Source organism: Oxyura jamaicensis, chromosome 1, assembly GCF_011077185.1.
Source record: "Oxyura jamaicensis isolate SHBP4307 breed ruddy duck chromosome 1, BPBGC_Ojam_1.0, whole genome shotgun sequence".
In the NCBI taxonomy this organism is placed as follows: Eukaryota; Metazoa; Chordata; class Aves; order Anseriformes; family Anatidae; genus Oxyura; species Oxyura jamaicensis.
In genome coordinates this window covers 179,806,789-179,827,702 of record NC_048893.1, presented here as the reverse complement: position 1 = coordinate 179,827,702, position 20,914 = coordinate 179,806,789, and the positions used below count along the sequence as shown (strand labels likewise).

Here is a 20,914-nt window from a genome sequence, read left to right as displayed (position 1 = left end):
ATATTCATGGCATGGACAGGATTCAGTCTGAGGTGAGAATATCTACATTTGAGAGTCTGCATGTGAACTAAGCTCCTGCTAAGCGTCAGTCAGTACAATTGATGATGCTCAGAGTCATTCAGCTGAGTAGCTACAAAGGACTCAATTCAGCTGCCATTTGAGATGCCGTCGGGCGTCCAAGACATCTGTATGTGTCAGATATGACACATGGGTTACAGGAGATGTGTATCCTTCTGAAGCAGCAGTGGGCCATTCTGTACTGAAATGCCTGCAAGTCTCTGCTTACACAACTGTTCCATCAAAGATGCCTACTGAGATGAATTTAGATACCTATCTCTATACTAAGCTGACTGTATTAACAAGACTTCCACTGACTGTGGTAGGAACTGAAGATCTAGCTGAGAAGTAAACAGCTACATATAGACAAGAAAATACAGGTGTCCTAATATTTAAGTGATTCAATATGTATTTCAATACTATTGGCAAATACTATTGTGATAAAAATTTGGTTTCCTATCCTTCCTCCAGATGATTTAATTCAAACAGATGATGAAGAAAGAATTTACAACCATGTAAAAGTCTCTCATATTTGCAATGTACCACATGTACCTCTGTTTTATCTTTCCTGCAAAGTGTGTATCTTTAATACTTGTTATCCCATCATCTTTCCATTATCAATATATTACTTTTCAGGCTGGTCTTTTTTTTTTTTTTTTTTTTTTTTTTTTTTTTCTTTTTTTTTTCTACTTGTCTGCTTAGTTCTCCTTTGTAAAAGAAGGATCTGTTTCAGGATTTTATTTTTTATTTCTAACTCCAGCATCTTAGCCAGAATAGCTGAACTCTTTTACTTTCTGTACTGACTACCTGACCATTGTATTAGCAGTGTCAGTTATTCTTCTCACTGACCACAAAGCTTTGCAATGCCTTTATTTACCAGATATTCCTTTTCTATGTATAAAACATGGAAAGGAAAATAATATGAATCTCTCCAAATACTTTTTCTCCTTTTTCTTGTAAATTTTCCCTACTCATCATGTAAATGCCAGAAGGCCGGTATCTATGCATAGTCTGTTTCTTAGAAAGTTGTTTATAAATGTTTTCTAATGGAAAAAAAAAAAAAAAATCCAATCTTAAACCACATGTTGGCCTTTATTTTATTGTTACAACTGTGCCCTCCATCTCTTGGTCAGCACCTTGGTCATACATTCCGCCTGGCAGTCTTTGCCTTGTTTCATACAGAGCTTGAAAATGTCCTTTGCCATTACACAAAAGATTATGTCATTCTTATAAGAACATTTTCACCTCAGGTGAAAATATCCTCCAGCTTATATCCTTGATTCTGGACATCATCAAACCATTCTATTTTCTAAATCAGTAAAGTGACCTTCTTACCAGTAGTTTCTAACAGACAGCCACCAAACATACATGTCTGCCTGTTCAAAATCTTCAGTCTTCTTTCTAGTATGTGCAGATCGCTGCATCTTTTCTTCTCTTTCATAATTTTCTGTACATCACATTACTTATTCATTTCCAAACTTTATTTTTCACAAAACAATTTCTGGCTGTTACTGAGATCTCCCTGGGAATAATCTTCATTAAAGTCGAGATTTTGCAGGAGCATGGCAAAAGACACGGTCCGTTAAAACATCTTGCCAAGAGCGGATAACCCCTCCCACTGTTCAAAAAAGAGAGATACAGAAGAACTGTATCTTTCAAGAATGTTTCACACATGACTGAACTGTTACTAACTTTAATCTGTTACAACAGACACACTGGAGAACTGAAAAGACTTGAGTTTTTCTTTTTTTCTTTTTTTCCTAATTAACTCAGAAGTACCTTGGATGCAGATGAAACCTTTGTCCTAATACAGAAGACTCCTATATTGAATAGATAATGTTGGCCAATTCAAGGACAGAAAGAAAGCTGCAGTTTAAAGAGAAGATTTGGCTAAATTCCACTAGGGTCATGTGCTTTTTCATTACATCAGTGTCTGTGCAGAATTTAAAAAAAAAAAAAAGACCAATTGCAAAGGCCTCAGCACAGTCAAGCCGGAAAAACTAACTTTTTTGGTCTTACTGACCTGATTACACATTACAGATTACAACCACGTGACAATATATTTTTGTACATTTTTTGTACCACCACAGTAAGCTGAAACACAGTAAACACAGAAGTTCATGCTGCTCTCATGATTTCTGCTGTGTAAATTCATGCCCCACTACATATTTCCTCATAAGACCATCCATCCGTCAGTGCCCTGTAAGATAGCAAGCATGGTGTTGTAGCTGTGATTTACAACTCCTCAGTGATGGTATCAGTCTAACTTCTTTCTTTGAGTTCTTTCACCTCAAGAGCAAACTACTTTTAGATCTTTTTTTGTTTAACCTTTTCAGAAGCGCTGTACATTTTTTTGCTGCCAATGCAGCTGGTCCGGTGCAGATGCCTGGGCACTCATTCAGCTCTGGAGCAAGGATGAGATCCAACTGCAAGCAAACTGTCTACTACACCACGGCTTTTGGTGAGCAAGCAGACAGAAATAGGTTGATGATGTTACTACGGTATACAGTTATCATCTCTACAGAATCTGTGTGCCTCCAGAAAAATAGGAAAGTGAAATTGCTCCCAATTTACAGGTTGGGAAGTGAAACCACAAACCAAAAAGGGACCAGTATCTAAATTATACCTCGGGCAGAAATTGATATCCTGAAGCAGTCTATACAATGTCTTACATTCTTCACACCTGGTTTTCTCATAAAACTTAGGTCGGCATCTGAACTGTTGTTAGTCTTCACAAGGACTGAACTGTTGAAAGTCTTTACAGAGTCTCAAAGCAAAGCTTTCTGGTGGTCCTCATACCCCACCAGGGCACAACCTGATAAGCATGCTCTATCTATATTACGTGAGGAATGATTTCTCTTCTGCCTAACAGCCTACAGATTAAGTCACAAAGAAATTAGAAGGCTTACATTTTAGTCTTCTGCCACCCTAAGAGCTTTAATTCACAGCACCTCACATCCTGAGAATGCCTTTGCCATCATTCTTACTAATGTTGAGATAATTGTTGAAGCCAAGCTGCTCACCAGTCAGGAAAACAAAATTTACAGGGATGGAGAAGGAACAAGTAAAAATGGATGCAAGGCCATGCATACTTCGGGAAAGGAGATAGGATTTCAAACACAATTCTTCTGCATTTCTTACCATCTTTCCAATAGGTTTTTATCTCTGTTATGCACTCCTAACATAATGAGTTATGTTATGCACTCATAACATAATTGTGAATCCCAATCTATCTGCTCTTCTCCCACTTAATACTGAGGAAACTCAGGTTGCTAACTCAGCCTTCTAATTTTTGATCCTGGGTCCAGGCACCTAACAGACACCGCAGAGGTCAGTTACAGCAATACTCAAGTTCTTACGTGAATCTAGCCAGACAGCTGTTCCTGCTCAACTAATGAAACTCTCCAGGTCCCCAAACATTATGGAAGGCAATTTCAAAAACAGACACGAGAAAATTTTCAGTGGTACAATTTCAGACAGGTCTTAGAGACCCATGTTAATAAAGACTGGTTGTAAGTTACCTCCTCCCTTACGGTCAAGGCAGTAACGGCATAACTAACTTATATACCTGAAGCCTTTAGCTCCTGCACAACAATACAAATTGGGAAGTGGGAAACACCAGCACATGAACTCAGCCAAACCATTAAGGACTTCTCTTTCCTGATTCAGTTCTCTATGCTCATGGTTATATGATCAGCTTAGTGCTTAACAGAGTCAAACAACACAAGAGCAAAAGCTCACAGAAAGTAGAGCTTACAGCATGCAGTAACACCAACTTGCACCAGAGGAGCACAAAACAGCCTCAATACAAAGCAAGGCCTGGTGAGAGCTCAAGGGAACCAGAAGGAGCCCCCCAGCAATGCAGCACTCCCCCAGAAGAAATTGCCAACAAGACTCTAGCATAAGCCAGTAAGATAAATTCTGAAAAAGATTTTTAGAAGTCAAATGACTTATTCCTGGTGTTGCTTTAACTGAATGTTGAAATATTGTTTCAAGTCAGAATTTTTACATGTTCTTCTACTGTGCCTTGAATAGCTGGACAATGTATCCCTAAAAGGGAGACATAAGCTGACTAAGGGATTTAACCTGAATTTAAGATTCTTAGTTTTCATTAAGTTGCCTATGTCAAGCCCCTCTCAGCAATCTGGTAAGCTAAAAGGCACACTGAGATTTTAAATGAATACTTTCTTTCTGTAAAGGAATTTTGCAAGGCTTAGCACGATGCACTCTCAGAGCAATGATACATTAAGTCTCGAGCCCAGCAGTGGCAAAAGCCCAGATTTTCACGAAGAGAATACCAATTCTCCAGTTCTTTTTTTTTTTTTTTCCACATAATTTTCTTCTCATTCAACTGAAGTTACATATTTGGCTTAACACTTGACAGAAAATAAAATTGTACAGAGGCTACTGCAGCCGAATTTTAAAGCTACCCACAGAAGTTATTCTCATTCTGGATTTTTCCTTGCCCTGCTATCACTGGCAACAGATGTGACAATCAGTAATTCTACAACAGACCAGGTAACAAATATGTGACATCATCAAGAAGCTCAAACATGCTTTCATCAGAGCTTATGCAAACTATTGATCCTTACAGCAATTTGATTCAGCTATTTTTAAAAAAAATTCTTCTCCATGAGTTAGAACAGAGGCAATAAAGCACTATATCTGTCAGTTGTGTAGGAGAAAAAAAATATCCAACACCACATACAAGACGCATTTGCAATCCATTCTCCTTAACATTTTAAATTAAATTATGTTTTATTTAGAAAATAAACTCTCCTCCCTCCAACACTAGCAGCTGATGTTCATTGGCTGACTTAGCTGAATCTTTTAACATATCATTTTAAACTCATCAAGAGCAAAAAGCAATGTTACGTCTTTAGTTTTACTGTAACTGAAATTAGTTTTATGTTGATATCAATACAATCACTACACATATATTGTAGCAATTACTGGAAAAATGATATATACAAATTATGTAGCATAGCATACTTCTACATACAGTATACAGGCGATATATATGCAGTAGATACTGTAAAGGCTTCAGCAGAGGTGAAGAAAGAGTCGCTGCGCTTGCTTAAATGTCAAGTGCCCCCTTGTGGTTAGTATGCTCTTCAGACCTTCAAATATTCAATATATTCAAAACCAAACAGAGCTGAACTGCATGAATGCAGTGCACTGTTTGCATCACACATTGCCAAGGGCCAGGGTAAAGAGATCAGCCTGAAGACTTGTTGCTAAGTTCAGGCTCCTTCAGTGTAACCAGGCGTGGGGCAGGGCTACCCAAATCCTTATGCCAATGGTCTCCACAGCCTTTCTCAGAGAGGTCAGCTGCTGAACTAGGGGGGAGGAAGTTGAAACTGCTCCCTTGCTGCAGTTCAGATTGACAAAACAAGATGTTATTGGCTCCAATATGTTTCACTTACTGCCTCTCCTGCAAGGCCTTTCAGAAAAAGCCTAGATTGTTTCATTATACATTTTCCTTGGGAGATATCCAAGGGTCCCAGTCAATCACCAAGCCATCGCTGGAATTCCTGAACTGGCACCCAGCTGGAGAGCAGCCAGCTAATAATGTCAGTTGACTGCGAGGTTTCTCACTGATTGTTTTCTTTGAAATACCGAGTGCATTCTGCCTGTGGGAATACCACAAAGTGATCTGAGTAAAACAGTCTGCTGCTTTGTGCAAGGCCACCAGGAGGAACAATTAATGCCAACATGACAAAGAAAGGGAAAAATGCAAGTCAAAAAGGTCTCCTGGAGGCATCCAAAATGCTTGTCCTAAGTCGGATGAAAGGAGTAGGAACGGGAAGTCTGTGAGGAGGCAGGAGGCAGCTTAGGGCTGTCAGACCAGACTACACAACTTTCTCCAAAACACTTTGAAGCCTGACAGAGAAGACAGGATACCAGATTTGTTTTTCACACAGAGCTATTGGTGACTTAATCCAGCATGAACAACCAGGGCCATTTCACAGTGACTTGCTAAAGGAATTGTCAACATTTCCTGTGCCATCATGAAGTGCTGATGTTCCCTATAGGCAGTCATCAACACCTACAGAAATATAAATTCTTCGTTGCATGTTTTCGCAAACACAAGATGCCCCTCCAGTTACGTTGCCAACACCTTCTCCAGTGTGACACTGCCACATGTTCTCCTTGCAGTTTAGAACTGACAGCAAAACCCCTGAGGTCCTTGTGTGAAGATTGTTGCACGTGGTCATTACAGTGTCAGAGAGGCAGCTTTGTAAAGCAAGTATCTGGCCCTTACTGTGAGAATTTTCTCAGCTATGGTGCTGGGCAGTCCTGAAAATGGTGATTTATCACTGAAACCCGGGTTCTTTGGCTAATCTTAAGTAGAGCGTTGCTAAGGCAATGCTATCGGGAGTGTGCTCTTCTGAACTGATTCTGAAGTGTGCTTTTCAGTATTTGCATACTAAAGCTGCTATCTAGGGATCCTTTCTTGCAGAAATGGTGATAGAAATCATTTTCTTTCTACTTCTCCAGGAAATTAGCAGACAACATGTATTTCACCAAAACTCACTTAATGAAAAAACGTGAACAAACGAATGCACTATGTTTAAGGGGGTAAATAAAATTCACAGCATGTTAAGCTTTAGAGAGGAGGCATTTCGTCTGTAATTATTCCTGAAATAGTGTATGACATTTCTATTATTCATTGGGACATAAAGGAAATTACTGACTAAACAGTTTTCAATGTTGCAACTCCCCTGTGCTTGTCACTGTTTAGGTTATTTTTAATCCAGCCTCAGTAAAAAAAAAAATGATCTTCTGTATCTTGGCTATGAAAATATGAGTGTTCAAGGTATTGAATCTGCATTTACTGCCATGTCACACCAACTTATTTTTAATAAAAAAGGAATATCTCAAGACAGTATAAGGACTTCAGAAGGATAGTTGTATATTTATATGATTTAGGGGTGTTTTTAACAGCAAGGAATCATCAGTAAGATTCTAATTCTGAAGTGAAATAACTGCAAGGCATCTACAACAATTATTGCAATTTATGAACATAGAAAATCCTCTGTCCTTCCTTTTCCCTCACTCCAGAATTTGTGTTTGTTTTTTCTCTTTCATTTAGGTTTTTATAGCTTGCTCACTAGCAGAGTCCCTGATGACTAATCTTTTTTTTAAAAAAAAAAAAAAAAAATCCCGTATTGCTTGATATTGAGTAAGTATTTCATCCTACCTATCTCTAAATGAGATAAATTACTCTATGGACATGCTTTTCTCCTTCTGTTGTCTATGGTAAGACCTTAAATGGCTAGCCAAGTGAGATAAATATCCTTACTACCTCTGAGACACCTCAAAAAGGACTTGCAAATGCTATTTTATTTTCTAAAAATTATGCTCAAAATCTACTGTCCATTGTTGTCATACTCTAGAAACTGTATCTTTTTGCTGAAAAATCACTTTGCTATCTTTTCACAGAACTTCATATGCAACAGCAAGTTGAAAACTGAATATCATAATGTACTTTTCATTTAATGCACACACTCAATTTTTATATATACACACTCTCAGCATTTTTACTCTGAGTGAATGTAGATTGATGACTGGCTGCAAAGCTCTTTGCTTTTCTACACCCACTCACCACATCTGCTCTTTATTTTCATCTGTGGAGAAGCTAAATATTCCCCCTTGCTTCCCTGAATGAGTCTCAAAAACATAAAATGGATTTGGATAAATCTATATGGTTAGGCACCACAAATTGATCTGTACACTTTTTTTAACCAATGTTTTACCTGCCAAAAGCTCTGCATTCTGCAAGAATAACTGTAAATAAATACACTGACTGTTCTGATAACTTCAGTGGGGAAAAAAAAAAAGCAAAGCCCCCAAAATACATCTATTTTCTTCCTCTCTGTCTCCCAACGATCAAAACAAGCCGGAATGAAACATCTGACTAAATCCCTAAATGCCTTTTTTTTTTTTTTTTTCCCTCTGGCTAGTCAACAGATGAATGTATTCACTCTAAACTGGAAGGGTGAAAAACTAGGATAAAAAATATGGCATGGCACGTGGACTCTGTACTTCCCTAGGTGTAACTGTCTAAGTCCAGGACTCTCCAAATTGTTTCCTAGATTCCTTCTGGCAGTAGGAATCTTTCAGTTCTGCTGTCATTATTTCCTTTATGGGAACAGCGATCAAACCTTAGAACAATAGCTCATAGGTGAAGAGGCAAGGCAGAATTTAGTAGGGATCAGAAATGTACTGAATCGGTGCAGCACAGCTGCCGATAAAGCTCACGGATTATCTAACTGGTAATGACTCTTGAGGTTCTTGGCAAGGTGTAATTGGATTGGTTAAGACAGTGTTGGAAATTCACTGGAAATAAACACTTTTAGTACTGTCAGCGTGCGTGCCAGTCAGTGCTTCACAGGCTGGCAGGAATAACCTTGTCTGAAGCAAACTCAGCTGCAAATTTTTTAGAGCAATGTTCTGTGCTTCAAATATAATTCCAGCTGTATTTTCTAATCAACTCCCTGACATAGGGAAGGTTTTTTTTTTTTTTTTCTGCTATTGCTTTTAAGTGTTTTTTAAAAAAATTTTATTTTATTATTAAAAAATATATATATCCAGCCATCTAGAAAACACTATGGAGTCTAGGACGGCACTAAAACTGGCAAGAATATTTACAACCCGAAGGCCACGGATCAGATCGGGAAGAGCAATTAATTATTCACACTCCGCTTACAACGAGCAATCATTCCCACTAATACGGCATGCAGCCTCCTCTAGGCTCAGTGAACTCCCATTAATCTTCAGAATCTGAAGCACAAGAATCAGATGGAGACCGTCAGAGAGGCTTTCTGTGACTTCTTTAAGTACATGAGAAGTTGGAATAAAAACAAAAGTCCTCAAAGCCCTGCCTTGTGATAGTCATTACTCCTGCTTATGCAACAAGGCATTATTACCACTTCTATATCTACCTCCCCTACTTCTAAAATGGGTAAGAGGCAGAAAAGGTCTCAAAGTAAAATATTTCAGCAGATGACAGACTAAGGAAAAATAGTCCCGAATCTAAATTGGTTTCACTTCATTTCCTACTTCAGTTTTCTTAATGGCCAAAACATTTACTGTTTTCTTCCTACCATTTTCTCCTCAAGATCAAAGGAAAATGTTTTCTGCTTTGTTAAAATGAAAATGGTGAAACATAAACATATTAAGAAATAAAAATTTAAAACTGAAAACAGACACTTTGTTTGGCAAAAATGGAGTATTTGCTGTAAAATGAGGAATTTTCCTCTAACTATATTATTCAAAATGTAACCGCAACTGTTGATATTTCTTATCACATATGATACAAAACTAGGAGCAGTGTTTGATACACCGGAGGGTTGTGTTGCCATTCAGAGGGACCATGACAGGTTGGAGAAATAGGCACAGGGGAACCTCATGAAACTCAATTCAACAAGGGGAAATTCAAAGCCTTGCCCCTGGTGAGGAAAACCCCAGGGTATGCAGTGTGCCACCCAACGGGGGAGCAGCTCTGCATGATCTGGGGGTTCTGGTGGACAACAAGCTGACCATGGGCCAGTAATGTGTGTTTGCCACAAAGAAGGCCAAAACAATTAAGGGCTGCAGTGGGAAGAATGTTGCCAGCAGGTCAGGTGAGGTGATCCTCCCCTCAGCACTGGTGAGGCTGCATCTGGAGTAGTGTGCCCAGTTCTGAGCTCCCCAGTACATGAGAGATATAGACATCCTGGAGCAAGTCAGGAACAGGCTGTGAAGATTAAAGGAATGGAGCATCTCGTATGAGGAGAGGCCTGGGATTGTTCAGACTGGAGAAAAGGCAACTCAGGGGGATCTTACCCATGTGTATAAATCCCTGAAGGGAGGAAAAGAAGAGGGAGCCAGGCTCTTCTCAGTGGTGCCCAGTGACTGGACAAGAGGTGATCAGTATAAATTAAAACACCAGAAGTTTCATCTAAACAAAAGGAAACACTTTCTTACTGTGAGGGTGTTCTAATACTGGAACACATTACCCGGATAAGTTGTGGAGTCTCTGTCTGTTGGGATATTCAGAACCCAACTGGGCACAATGCTGGACAACCTGCTGAAGCTGACCCTACCTGAGTAGGGGTGTTGGACTTGAAGATCTCAGAGGGGTCCCTTCCAGCCTATGTGATTCTGTGATTTTGTGATCAAGGTCTTACATCTTTCCATTTATTCATTTGACTAGCTATTCCATCTCATATGCCTCACTACAAGTGATACACAACCTTCACTCAGTAAAAATCCCACTAGGTAGTTCTTCCCAATGTTTAGGTCTTATATTCTTCCTACTTAATTATTTTACTCTATGCCTTACACATTCTTAAGCAACTGCATGCAGATCTGAAACCACACAAAAGTGAGCAGGCCTGATTGCTTTGGTTTCTAGACAGGGCCATTGATATTTTTTGTCATGGAACAGTATCAATTATACAAGTTCTTTAATTATACTGTGGTTTTGATACTTAAGCAATTGAATTCCATTGTACTCACCACAGGCATTTGATCAAAGATGCGAACAATGGACAATTTATCTACAAATAAACAAAAGGTGCAACCCATTGATAACATTTCAATATATAATCACTAATTCTATTGAAAAACAGTTATGGATATCCATTTCTACCTGTTGGGTTTCCACGAATAAGCTCTACTTTGTCTTTTAGCATATTGATTTGCCTTTCCAGCTGTCTGTTCAATTCTACTTGCATCTCATATCTGGTTTTCCATTCATTACCTTAAAAACAAACACAGGGTTATTCTGTTTCCCCAATTATTTTATGTGATTTCAAATATAAGTTAGCATTTTTTCAAACTGTTCCTACTTTGTTCTGGAGACTGAGAAACTCTCCAGTTAGCCATCCTCATAATGAAGAAGCATTCATTTGAATTACAAAACAACTTGAAAATATAAATCAAGGGATTTGTTTCAATGGGCTTACTGTGGCCAGAATATTAACCAACTAACTCTATGTATTCATGTTATCCATTGTTTCTTCAATAATTAACAAGAAAAAAAAAACTAATACAAAGTATTTAGCATTCCTTAATTTCATGTTTGCAATTATCACACCTATAATAAGAGTGTTCGAAAAGGAAAAACTAAAATTCCTAAATAAAAGCTTGTATCTCTGTATGGTCTACCCAGAAGACTTCATTTGTTACAATTCCTAACTGATTACAAGATTCTGTTGCAATTCCCTTACCTTCATCTTCAACACTGCTAAGTCTCTTTTCCAGTTCTTTTACTGTGTTTCTCAATTCAAATATTGAGTTTTGAAGCACTTCCCTGTGGTTTTAGAGAAATCAATTAGTTGTCTATTACATTAATCTAATTATTAAGATAAAGAAGACTAAATCAAATTTATTTTTAAATGAAGTATCTATCAGTCTTTTCTATGTAATTACATCATCTTGCTCATGTTTTTTTAATGCATTTTTCTTTATAGTTACATTAACATTAATTACACTTAATGCATTATAGTGCATTAAAAACAACAGAATCATGCCTATTTTGTGAATAAAATCGCTTCCATTACAAAACAACACAGATGTTTCCTAAAATCTAGTATCTGCCCAGCACATCATCAGCATTAAACAAATGTAGAAAAGACAGTGGCGTTAATTCTTCAACTAAAAGATGCCTAAGAAATTCTTTATTTGAAAAAAAGGATAGTATTTCCTTGTAGGAAAATACATTTTTTTGCCCATTGATTACTTTTATATACTGCTTGGCAACACGCATACCCTTGGAAACTGGACTCTTGCTGACTTGGATCTATGACCAGCAGCAGAATCTAGGAGAGGACTTAGATGAAAGCACAACCCACCTACCTGCACCAGAGGAAGTGCTGAATTTAAAGAAAATAAAATAAGCAGAAGGGTAATCAAAGGTAATTCAAGTAAGTTTTCAGTGCAAGAAACACACTGGAGCACAGTCAGAAATCACTAATGGCAAAGAAAAACTGTCTTCCAATCTCTTGTTGCTCTAATGCTGTTGTTCCCTACCAACTTTAAATTAGAGAGGGGGTTACAGGCAAAGAATGAAAGTACGGGTAACACACTGGAGACAGAAAAGGTTGTGGTGAAAGTCCCACCAAAGGCAGAGCTGAAATACATGAGTCAGAAAGCTTAGATGCAGGAAAAACAGAGGAAATCTGTTTGCTGCTGCTTATTTGCTTCCACTCCAAATGGAAGACGCAGATGGCTAGGAAGAAGGAAGACAAAATCTTATTATATTGTTGGTATCATTCCAATACAAAACGATATGGTTTCCTTAAAGCAGATTTCTGTCAAACTCTCAGTGCTTGGAAAAGACGAAATTGTGGTGATGGTGAGTGTTCAAATGGCACTTTGGAAGGAAGGAACCCTGGAAGTTAGACACAGTCAAAGCTGTACTTAGAGCTGAGCTGTAACCAAATTTAATTAATTTTTCCTGTTCAAGAAAACCCTAGATAGGTTCTTAGATAGATGCAGGGTAGCATAATACAGATGAGTTATTTAGATCCAGTGCTTTCAGTTTTTAATTTCTGTTATCATTCCAAGACTAAGCACAATATTTCTTAGAAGTACAAATTAGATCGTATTCTTTCTGCATCATTAGCAAAGCTGCTAGCCAGCTTCTCATTATATTCCTTCTTGATGAAAATGTACACTGAAATGATAAGTTGTCAGGTGTCAGACTGTAATTGCTACACAACAGAAAATCATATTTTCATTTGGAAACTGAAAGCATTTTTTTAAAATTGTTATAAAACATTTAATATTCCATTAGAAACTAAAAAGTACGCAAGGTAGAACCTCTCTGTTTTATTCAGTGCACATGCAGTAAATTATAGTCCCTGTATTGACAGAAAAGAGACATAGAAATAAATCACTTCAACCAACTTGGTTAAATGCGTCAGCTGTTTATTGGACTGGGAGTATGTATTTTGCATTTATGGAGGTATTTCTAATTGTGATAGGAAATGACAGCCCACACCACTTATCTGTTACTGTGAATTTGAAGCAGCTGTGTGTAGCTGCTTGTCCAGGGTCTTGGTCTGTACTCTGAGGGGCTGAGGTGTGATTTTACTGACAACCTGACATTTATTTATAACTAGACATATTCAAGACCTATGAATCTTTCCCATATAAAGACACAACTTACAGCCATCACAGAAAAAGGTCCATAAACTCTGGAAGCTCATCAGTTTGTCATTGGACAAACTTAACCACATGCTTGCATACTAAACAACATTGGGAATGAAAAAAAAAAGAAAAAAAAAGGAAAAAAGAAAAAAGCTGCAGTTCAGGTAAGAAGGCTGTGATTGAAAATAATTTAAAAAAATGCAGTTTCCTTTTAAGACAGTTTGCAGGTGTTATTTTACTTGAAAGTGACAGCCACTTAGAATGACGGCCATTTTCCTTTACACTGTGTTATCCAGATCTGGGTATCTGGCGCATGTATCAGCCAAAAGACTGCCTGAAACCGATTTCCTAACTGGAGAGAGAAACCACTGAAACATGGGAGAAGCTCAAGGCAAATCATCAGTTCTAGGGCATCAGCTCTACAATGTGGCAGACCTTTACTGGTTCCTGTAGAAGACAAAATATACAGATGCCTTCAGAGCAGGAACGATACTACACAGTGCAAAAGGCACCACACAGAAGAGCATATACAGCACTGAAACCCTGCCAGTCAGCAGTGTGCTGGGCAAATCCTACAACTTTCCTCATGTGGAAAGCCACAGAAGCTGAAATCTCACAAGCTGAATTAACATGCAACCCTATCGACAATAGTAAATCGATAGAGTAAGCTGACATGCACAAATGCATGCCTTAAGAACTCTTTGTCTATTAAGAAGTATACTGCAGTGTTTTACATGCCTTTTCTCTCTCAGCCACATTTGCCTTGACATTTCCCAAACAGAACCTGTGCTGAACCTTGATTACAGTAATTCAATGTCAGATTTAAGCTACTGGCTTTCATTAAGCCTTTCACAGTATTATATCCACAATCACTGAGAATCAGCAGGTATTTAGGTAAAGACCCCTTCCTGACATGGATGATTCAATTTACCCTTTGAAGTAAAAATCCATTCTTCACAAGAGTGGTAGGTGGGCTGTTAGCAAACTGCCTAAACGGAACAATAATCAAATAAACCAGTGAAAAGATGCCATGGGTGAGCTTGCTCTGAAGGAATGCGGACATCTATCTGCGAGCCAGTCAGCCTCAGCTTTCTTTATACCCAATGGAGAGAAAACTTCTTAGGGTGTGTGAGTCATCTCACTCCGAAACAGCCAGCCAAAGTAGGTCAGATGAATCACACCTTCAGAGAGCCTTTTTGTGTTCACAGACTGTGCAAGTGACTGGTTTAGATGCTGGTTTCTAACAAACCTGGTTGCTAACAGCCAGGTTGAATATGTTACTTGTGAAACAGGCAACAATGGTGTTGCCTGTTTGCATACAGAAGACAAACATGGGAAATAGTTGCATAATCCACCTGTAGCAGCAAGTTTTTTTATTGTGTCTCTGTCATGCCATCAAAATAGAAACTTTTATTAAATATACATATTTTTTCCTTCATTTGGCACAGCTTCATAACAAGACTTGCACTTTGGGCCCAGTCTTGCAGAACAGTCTCAGGAATATCAGCAAGAACTTAAGGTGCCCAGGTTTTCATTCATTCATTCAAAACGATTAAAAAAAAAAAAAAAAAGGCAGTGAAACAAAGCCAATATCATTCAGCTTTTTATCTGAGCACCTACAATATCGAGTGTCTGGTAAACCTTGATTTATGCAGAGGACAATCTATGTATTGCACTGACACATTTCTTACTGGTCAAGATATACAGAAAAAACCGAGCACGTGCTTACACATAGGTGTAAGCATGACCAAGCTCCTTTGTGTCCCATTTTGAGCCCCGAAGCTGCCTAACCATGTTGACTCTGTTAACACTGGCTTCCCCCTTTCTACTGGTGAATAAACATTTGATAAAGCTCACAACTGCAGGAATAGTTTTCTGAGAATCTTCAGCTTAGACACTGAAGGAAACATCATCTAGAGGAAAAATCATCACAGAACGGAATGTCTCAAAATTGTATAGAAATGTAAATATGAAGGGTCTGATTTAAGGCAGTGCAAGAGCTTCTGGCATTTCCTAACTCTTAATTTATTAACATTCAAAAGGCAACAACATTCTTTAACAGAGAAAGATGTGTGCTTTGCTTAACTTCCTAAGCAAACTGAAAACAGAAACAAAAAATCTTGAAACATTTGCTGCTTAAGCAAGGGGACTAACTGGTAGCAGTAACAATCTTCTCTGCAGAACTGACCTAGAAAGAGAGAAGCTACTTTCCCTGTAGGTATTTACTGCTAGTGGAGCAATATCCAACTTGCCAGTTTAATTCCATGCTGTAGAAAAAGGTGAGAAGGCGTGTATAAAGAGTGCCTCATAGCCTGTTCCATCCTCTCTTCTCCATGCCAAACAGCATCACACATCCACGACCTCTTTTTACTCCCTTAATGCTCTCAGACACGATCTGTTTTGTTTGTTTGTTTGTTTTTTGGGAGGGGGGTGGTCTTTGAGGACCCAGGAGTTGGACTCCAAGATCCTTATGGGTCCCTTCCAACTCAGATATTCTATGATTCTGTGATAACCCACTTCGTACCTCACCCCCTCTCGCACTCCCAGTCCTATTTTCCTTTCCAGTTCAACGCCAGCTTCAGATGTGTCTGGGGTTACCCATGCTGTTTCTCCAGGCTCCTGGTGCCACCCCAGACCCCTACCCTGCTCTTCCTATCGCCCACCCTGCCCCACACCTTCTCCCCAACACCTCAACACCAAGCAGCGGCGACTGAGTTCCCACACCAAAGCCCCACTCGCTCCCTGCCCCACACTGCGGTGCCCACCCTCCTGCAGCACCCATGGGGCGTCCCTGAGGGCAGAGAACCGCCTGGGGCAGCGGGACCCCCGCCACACACACACACACCCCCTTGCGGGGCGCCCTGTGGAGCCCGCGGCCGCCATTTCGAGCCCGCCGCCCCGCGCCGGGCGCTCACTTCTTGCCCCGCTCCCGCTCCAGCTCCAGCTCCAGCGCCAGCCCCTCGGGCTCGCCGCCCTCCCTCATGGCGCCGCCGCCGTTGCGCCGGGTAACGGCCGCTGCCTGTACGGCGGCCGCCTGAGGGCGGTGGGGCCGGGGGAAAAACGCAAGCCCGCGTTGATTTTTTAAACAATTCTTGGGGATGGAAAGTAATAAGGTTTTAAATACATTCTCTGAGCCACATGTGAAGGCAGGCAAAGCGCAGTGGGGCTTGGTCGTAAGAGTGCCTACCCCTTGTTGTAGCTTCCGTAGTAGTTGTAATTTGTGCTGTACATAAACCAGTTTGCAAGTGCCGAATCAGAGACACACTGGAAGAGCTTGGAATAATCGGTCTTAATCGGCACCAATCAGTTAAATATAGCCAATTGGTCAATATATGTTGGCTGGTATTTTAATCAGTGTCCTATATTGGCCTAGATACAAGCTTTAAAATGTTTGATGTTGATTTTTAAGCAAGGGATTTCAGATGGCTTCTCAGCTTTCTTAAGGCAAAGCTTCATGAGGCGGACTGAATTGATCTAATGGCCTAGTGCTGCGAGGGTGGCGTCACCTCTGCCGCTCTCCGTCACCTTCTCTGGCTGCTTCAGTGCCAGCTCTGACATCAATAACTCTTCGACAAACCCCTACAGTCCATAAAAACTGGGAAACTTGGGAGAAAAAGCATGTGGTTCTGGCTGGTGAGTCACCTGAAATAGCTCACCAGCTGCTCAGAAAAGCACCAGTTTATGCAACGGATCAACTCACCAGTTCATGGACCAAGTGCTTACTACAGAAACTATCAATTCCCTTTCTCAGGAAGATGGGCTGTAATTTTGCCTTACTGCTATGCTATGAAAGAACAAAGACTGTAGGTTCTCTTTTAATTCTGTTGCATGGTCTGCCTAGAGCTTGTTGGGTAACGAACGTACTGCTTCCCAAGTTTAAAACAACTTATGTATTACCATTAGTTTGTTGCAGCATAAATCAGCATTGGCATGCAAAAGTTGGCTCTTGTCTGTTGTGAAATGATGTGAATTTTGGCCGTAAGGTGACATTGGGATGGGCCAACATGACACCTTGCTGATACTGAAATAGCCTGGTCCTGATCCTTCCGTTTAGCTGCATACACCTGCTGCTTGCCAGTTCGGGGACGTGTCAATCTCTATGAGCCAATTCCATTTGCTAACTAACCCAACAGAAAACCAGGAGGCAAAGAGCCAAAAAAGCAGACAGTTTCTAGCTGGATTGGCGGTCCAGTAAGATCTCATGTATGAGGGTAGACTGGAGAGTGAAATGCCTGACTGTAAGAAAAAAAAAGTCATTTTAATTTCATTTATCTGATACTTATTAGGGCAGGAGGTGATATTTGACAGTCTCTAGTTATAATTTATGCTATTATCTAATCAGTGAATTATCACTTCAGTTGTGGAGTGAATATAAAATTATCTGAGACCTAATCAGGAAACAAAAATTTAGACAAATACTGTACTGTAATTGCATTTAAATATTGCTGCTTACTTTGCCTTCAGGATTTACTGAATAATACCTTTTCTAAATACATATTAAAAACATTCCAGACCAAACCAGTAATTTCAGTATTGACTTGGACCTACATTACCATTCATAATAATTCAGTATACTGCCTGCAACAGTAAAATCTTAACAGCAAGGGTGCTAACCAGTAACCATTTTTATTGTTTTCAGGTTTTCTGAAGAACTATTGTAAGAACTGGTTCAAAAATGTAACCAGCCTAGTGAAGAGTTGTCAAGCAGGAGGATATATTCAGATGTCTCAGGAAGAGCACTGGAATCACAAGTCTGAGAGTAGAGAGCACGCTGGAACGGAGGGCTGTATCCCGGCCACAGTGTACTCTATCTGCCCCAGGAGATGTTTCTTTGACCTCCTCTCCAGGATACTTTCAGGTCCCAGCCTCAACTCAGGGATTACAAGGTGTCCTAACTAGGTGAGATCTCAGGAACTCGGTCACAGAGTGCTTGTAAGGATGAGCCCAGACCACACTGATTGGCTGGGTTGGCAGAGGACAGCAAGTCTAAATACAAGCTTTGCCAGATGGTTTGGGAGTTGGAGTGGGAGAACAACAAAGTGTCTTGTGGACCAAGGTCATGTATGTGTAGGTTAGGACTTCATTAAGATTTTTACCAATTACTGCAATAATTTCCTCCTTTATCCCAAATAAAGAGGTTAAAATTAGACATATGGATACCCATAAATGTATTTTTTGTTGTTGTTCTAAGGCTTGTAATGTTATTTTTGAGACTACCATATGAAAAGTTTGGAAACTTGGTCAGCACAATATTGTTTGAAAATAATTATATAGTTAAATACTTATCTTCAGGTTATATGAAGGCAATAAACAGCTACGGTTGCTTAAAAGCAAGGTAGAACAATTGTTGAAGATAAACATTTGGATTGTAACAAATTAACTTTGACATAGAAGTACATTTAGTTATTTCCATAGCACCAATATATCGGGTATTATGAGATGACTGGATGTGGGGACAAGGGAAAACGAATGGTTGTTGTATATTTTAACTTTACCAAAGCCTTTGATATAGTCTCCCACATCAACTTTATAGTCAAATTGATGTGTATTGGATAACTGGAAAATGATGTTGGTGGAAAACTGGCAGGGTCTTTAGGCTTAAAGTGTGGTGGTCAGCAGTATGACTGGCTGACTGCAGGATCAATACCTGAGCCAGTACCACTTAATTCTTAATTAACAACCTGGAAGACAAGCAGGGAATACTTTCAGCAAGCTAGCTGCTGATTAACAAATTGAGGGGAGCAGTCACTTTGCAGGAAGGTGGGATTGCCTTTTAGAGAGGATGGACAGGCCAGAGAGACAGGGTGCTGAAAGGAATTGAATGAAATCCAAAATAAAACAAGGGCAAGGTCCTACAGAGTACAGGCTGGGGGCAGTGACTAGAATGCAGTTTCACGGGAAAAGATGTGGTGGTTCCTGGTGGCCAAGCTGACCACGAGCCAGAAATTCACCTTCCAGCCAACAGCTTAATGGGTGGCACTAGCAAGAACATAGCCAGGAGATTGGCAGAGGTGGTTCTTTCATTCCACTCAGCACTCGCAGGACCACACGCTGGAGTGCTTAGCTTTGTGTTCCCACACAGATCCTATGGGCTGTCAGGCTGGTCAGAGGTTGGCAGGCATGATCCTTGTTCAACCTGGAGAAGAAAAGGCAGTAGGTCTTTGTGCAGTCAACAGCTACCTGAAAGGAGGGTGTAGACAAAAATGAGTATCCAGGCTCAGTTTGTAAGACTTTTATAAGTATCAACAGTATGCACAAGTGCACATGAAAAATTTTGACTCAATCTAAAGGAGAAATACTTATCTTCACCAGGGTCAAAAATGGCAAAGGTTGCCCAGAGAGGCTGTGAAATCTCCGTCCTTGAAGATACTCTAACATGAGCTGATGTGGTGCTGCTCCAACTCTGCTCCAGCCGTGGTTCTTTGGAGCAGGAAATTGGACTACAGACCTCTGGAGGTCCCTTCCAAACTACACCATTCTTTGGTGATCTGAATAACTGAGCCTGGTCAGCATGTTTTGTTGGAAGCTATTTTTCTAATTCTTTTAAGAGGATTACAGATCCAGTTGAGGGCAGAACAGTGGTTTATACCTAAAGAATGGTGAAGATGCCAGGGACTGTAGTAGCTTCAAATGACATGGAGGCTAGTCATTAAAAGTAATTTTCTCAATACAAGACTTGATACCAATATTGTAGCAGAAAAGGTTTTGAAGAAACCAATTTGGAAACAGCACTGCATTAAGTAATGTGGTAGCAGTTCGCTCAGTAAACAGCATTAGTAAGACTACTACAAGGAGTGCCATACATCAAAAGATGGTCAGTGTTTAAAGTGAAAGTAAAACCAAGCTGGGAATAGAAAACAAACCTAAGATATGAGGCTTAGGGAGCTTATATAGCGTATAAAAGGGCTGAGATAACACATTACGCGTGTGAAAGCTGTTCTGTATGGCACAGGAACTGAAGAGAAGCCTATGGATTTGCTGCCCAGAGCCTAAGTAGTGACAGCTGAAGCAGGTTAAGTTCAATGGCACAATACTTTCCGCAGTGAGTGGCTAAACTTTGGATCCCCGTGAAAGGGGATATCATGGATATATCACATTAAGAACTGCAAAAGGGGCTAGACATTAAAAAAAAAAAAAAAAAAAAAAGAGGAAGAAAGAAAAAAAGCTTTAATCTACCCTGACACAAATTTGAAAGACTGAGAGACTGAATACACGTGAAGAAGACAATGACAGTAGGTTAAACAGGACAGTGTCTGCCTGACACCGATGGCATTCAATCTCCCTCCACTCTCCTCCCTGTATACTGCAGCTTGGTCTCCTGAAGACCTTCAATTTTAACTGTTTTAATACAATCTGTTGTTTAAACAGTTTGCAGATGAAACTAGCGGGCATGAGCTATATATAAGACCCAAATGGCAGGAAGAAGGAAGATACAAATACAGACATTCCTAACAAACATCCTTTTGCCAATATGAAATCCATATTAGCTTCAAATCGGTTACACTTGCTGGCAAGTGACAGACTGTAGTAATGGAAATTGTTATACTGTACATTTGATGGGCCTTTTTAGTTTGAAATATTTTAAGCTCTAATTGATGAGCATATTTTAGTTGTAGGCATACTCTAAGATTGCTCTCTTATTACTTCACAAGTATTAGCTCTCCCACTCACTGACCCATACAGTAACTTTACGTCATAAGAAGGCCAAGCGCAG

General features: G+C 39.8%; 1 protein-coding gene across 1 annotated transcript in view; it reads right to left on the bottom strand.

The window, feature by feature from the left end:
* The window catches only part of LOC118165940 (coiled-coil domain-containing protein 169-like), a 28,547-nt gene extending 12,310 nt beyond the window's left edge, over positions 1-16,237 (bottom strand). Inside the window, exons 1-4 of the mRNA XM_035324366.1 lie at positions 16,116-16,237; positions 11,277-11,359; positions 10,697-10,807; positions 10,564-10,604 (exon numbers count right to left, since the gene is read on the bottom strand). Of these exons, the coding sequence (XP_035180257.1) occupies positions 10,564-10,604; positions 10,697-10,807; positions 11,277-11,359; positions 16,116-16,183 (303 nt within the window). The 5' untranslated portion in view covers positions 16,184-16,237. The remainder of the gene's footprint in view (positions 1-10,563; positions 10,605-10,696; positions 10,808-11,276; positions 11,360-16,115) is intronic.
* Positions 16,238-20,914: the final 4,677 nt, after the last annotated feature.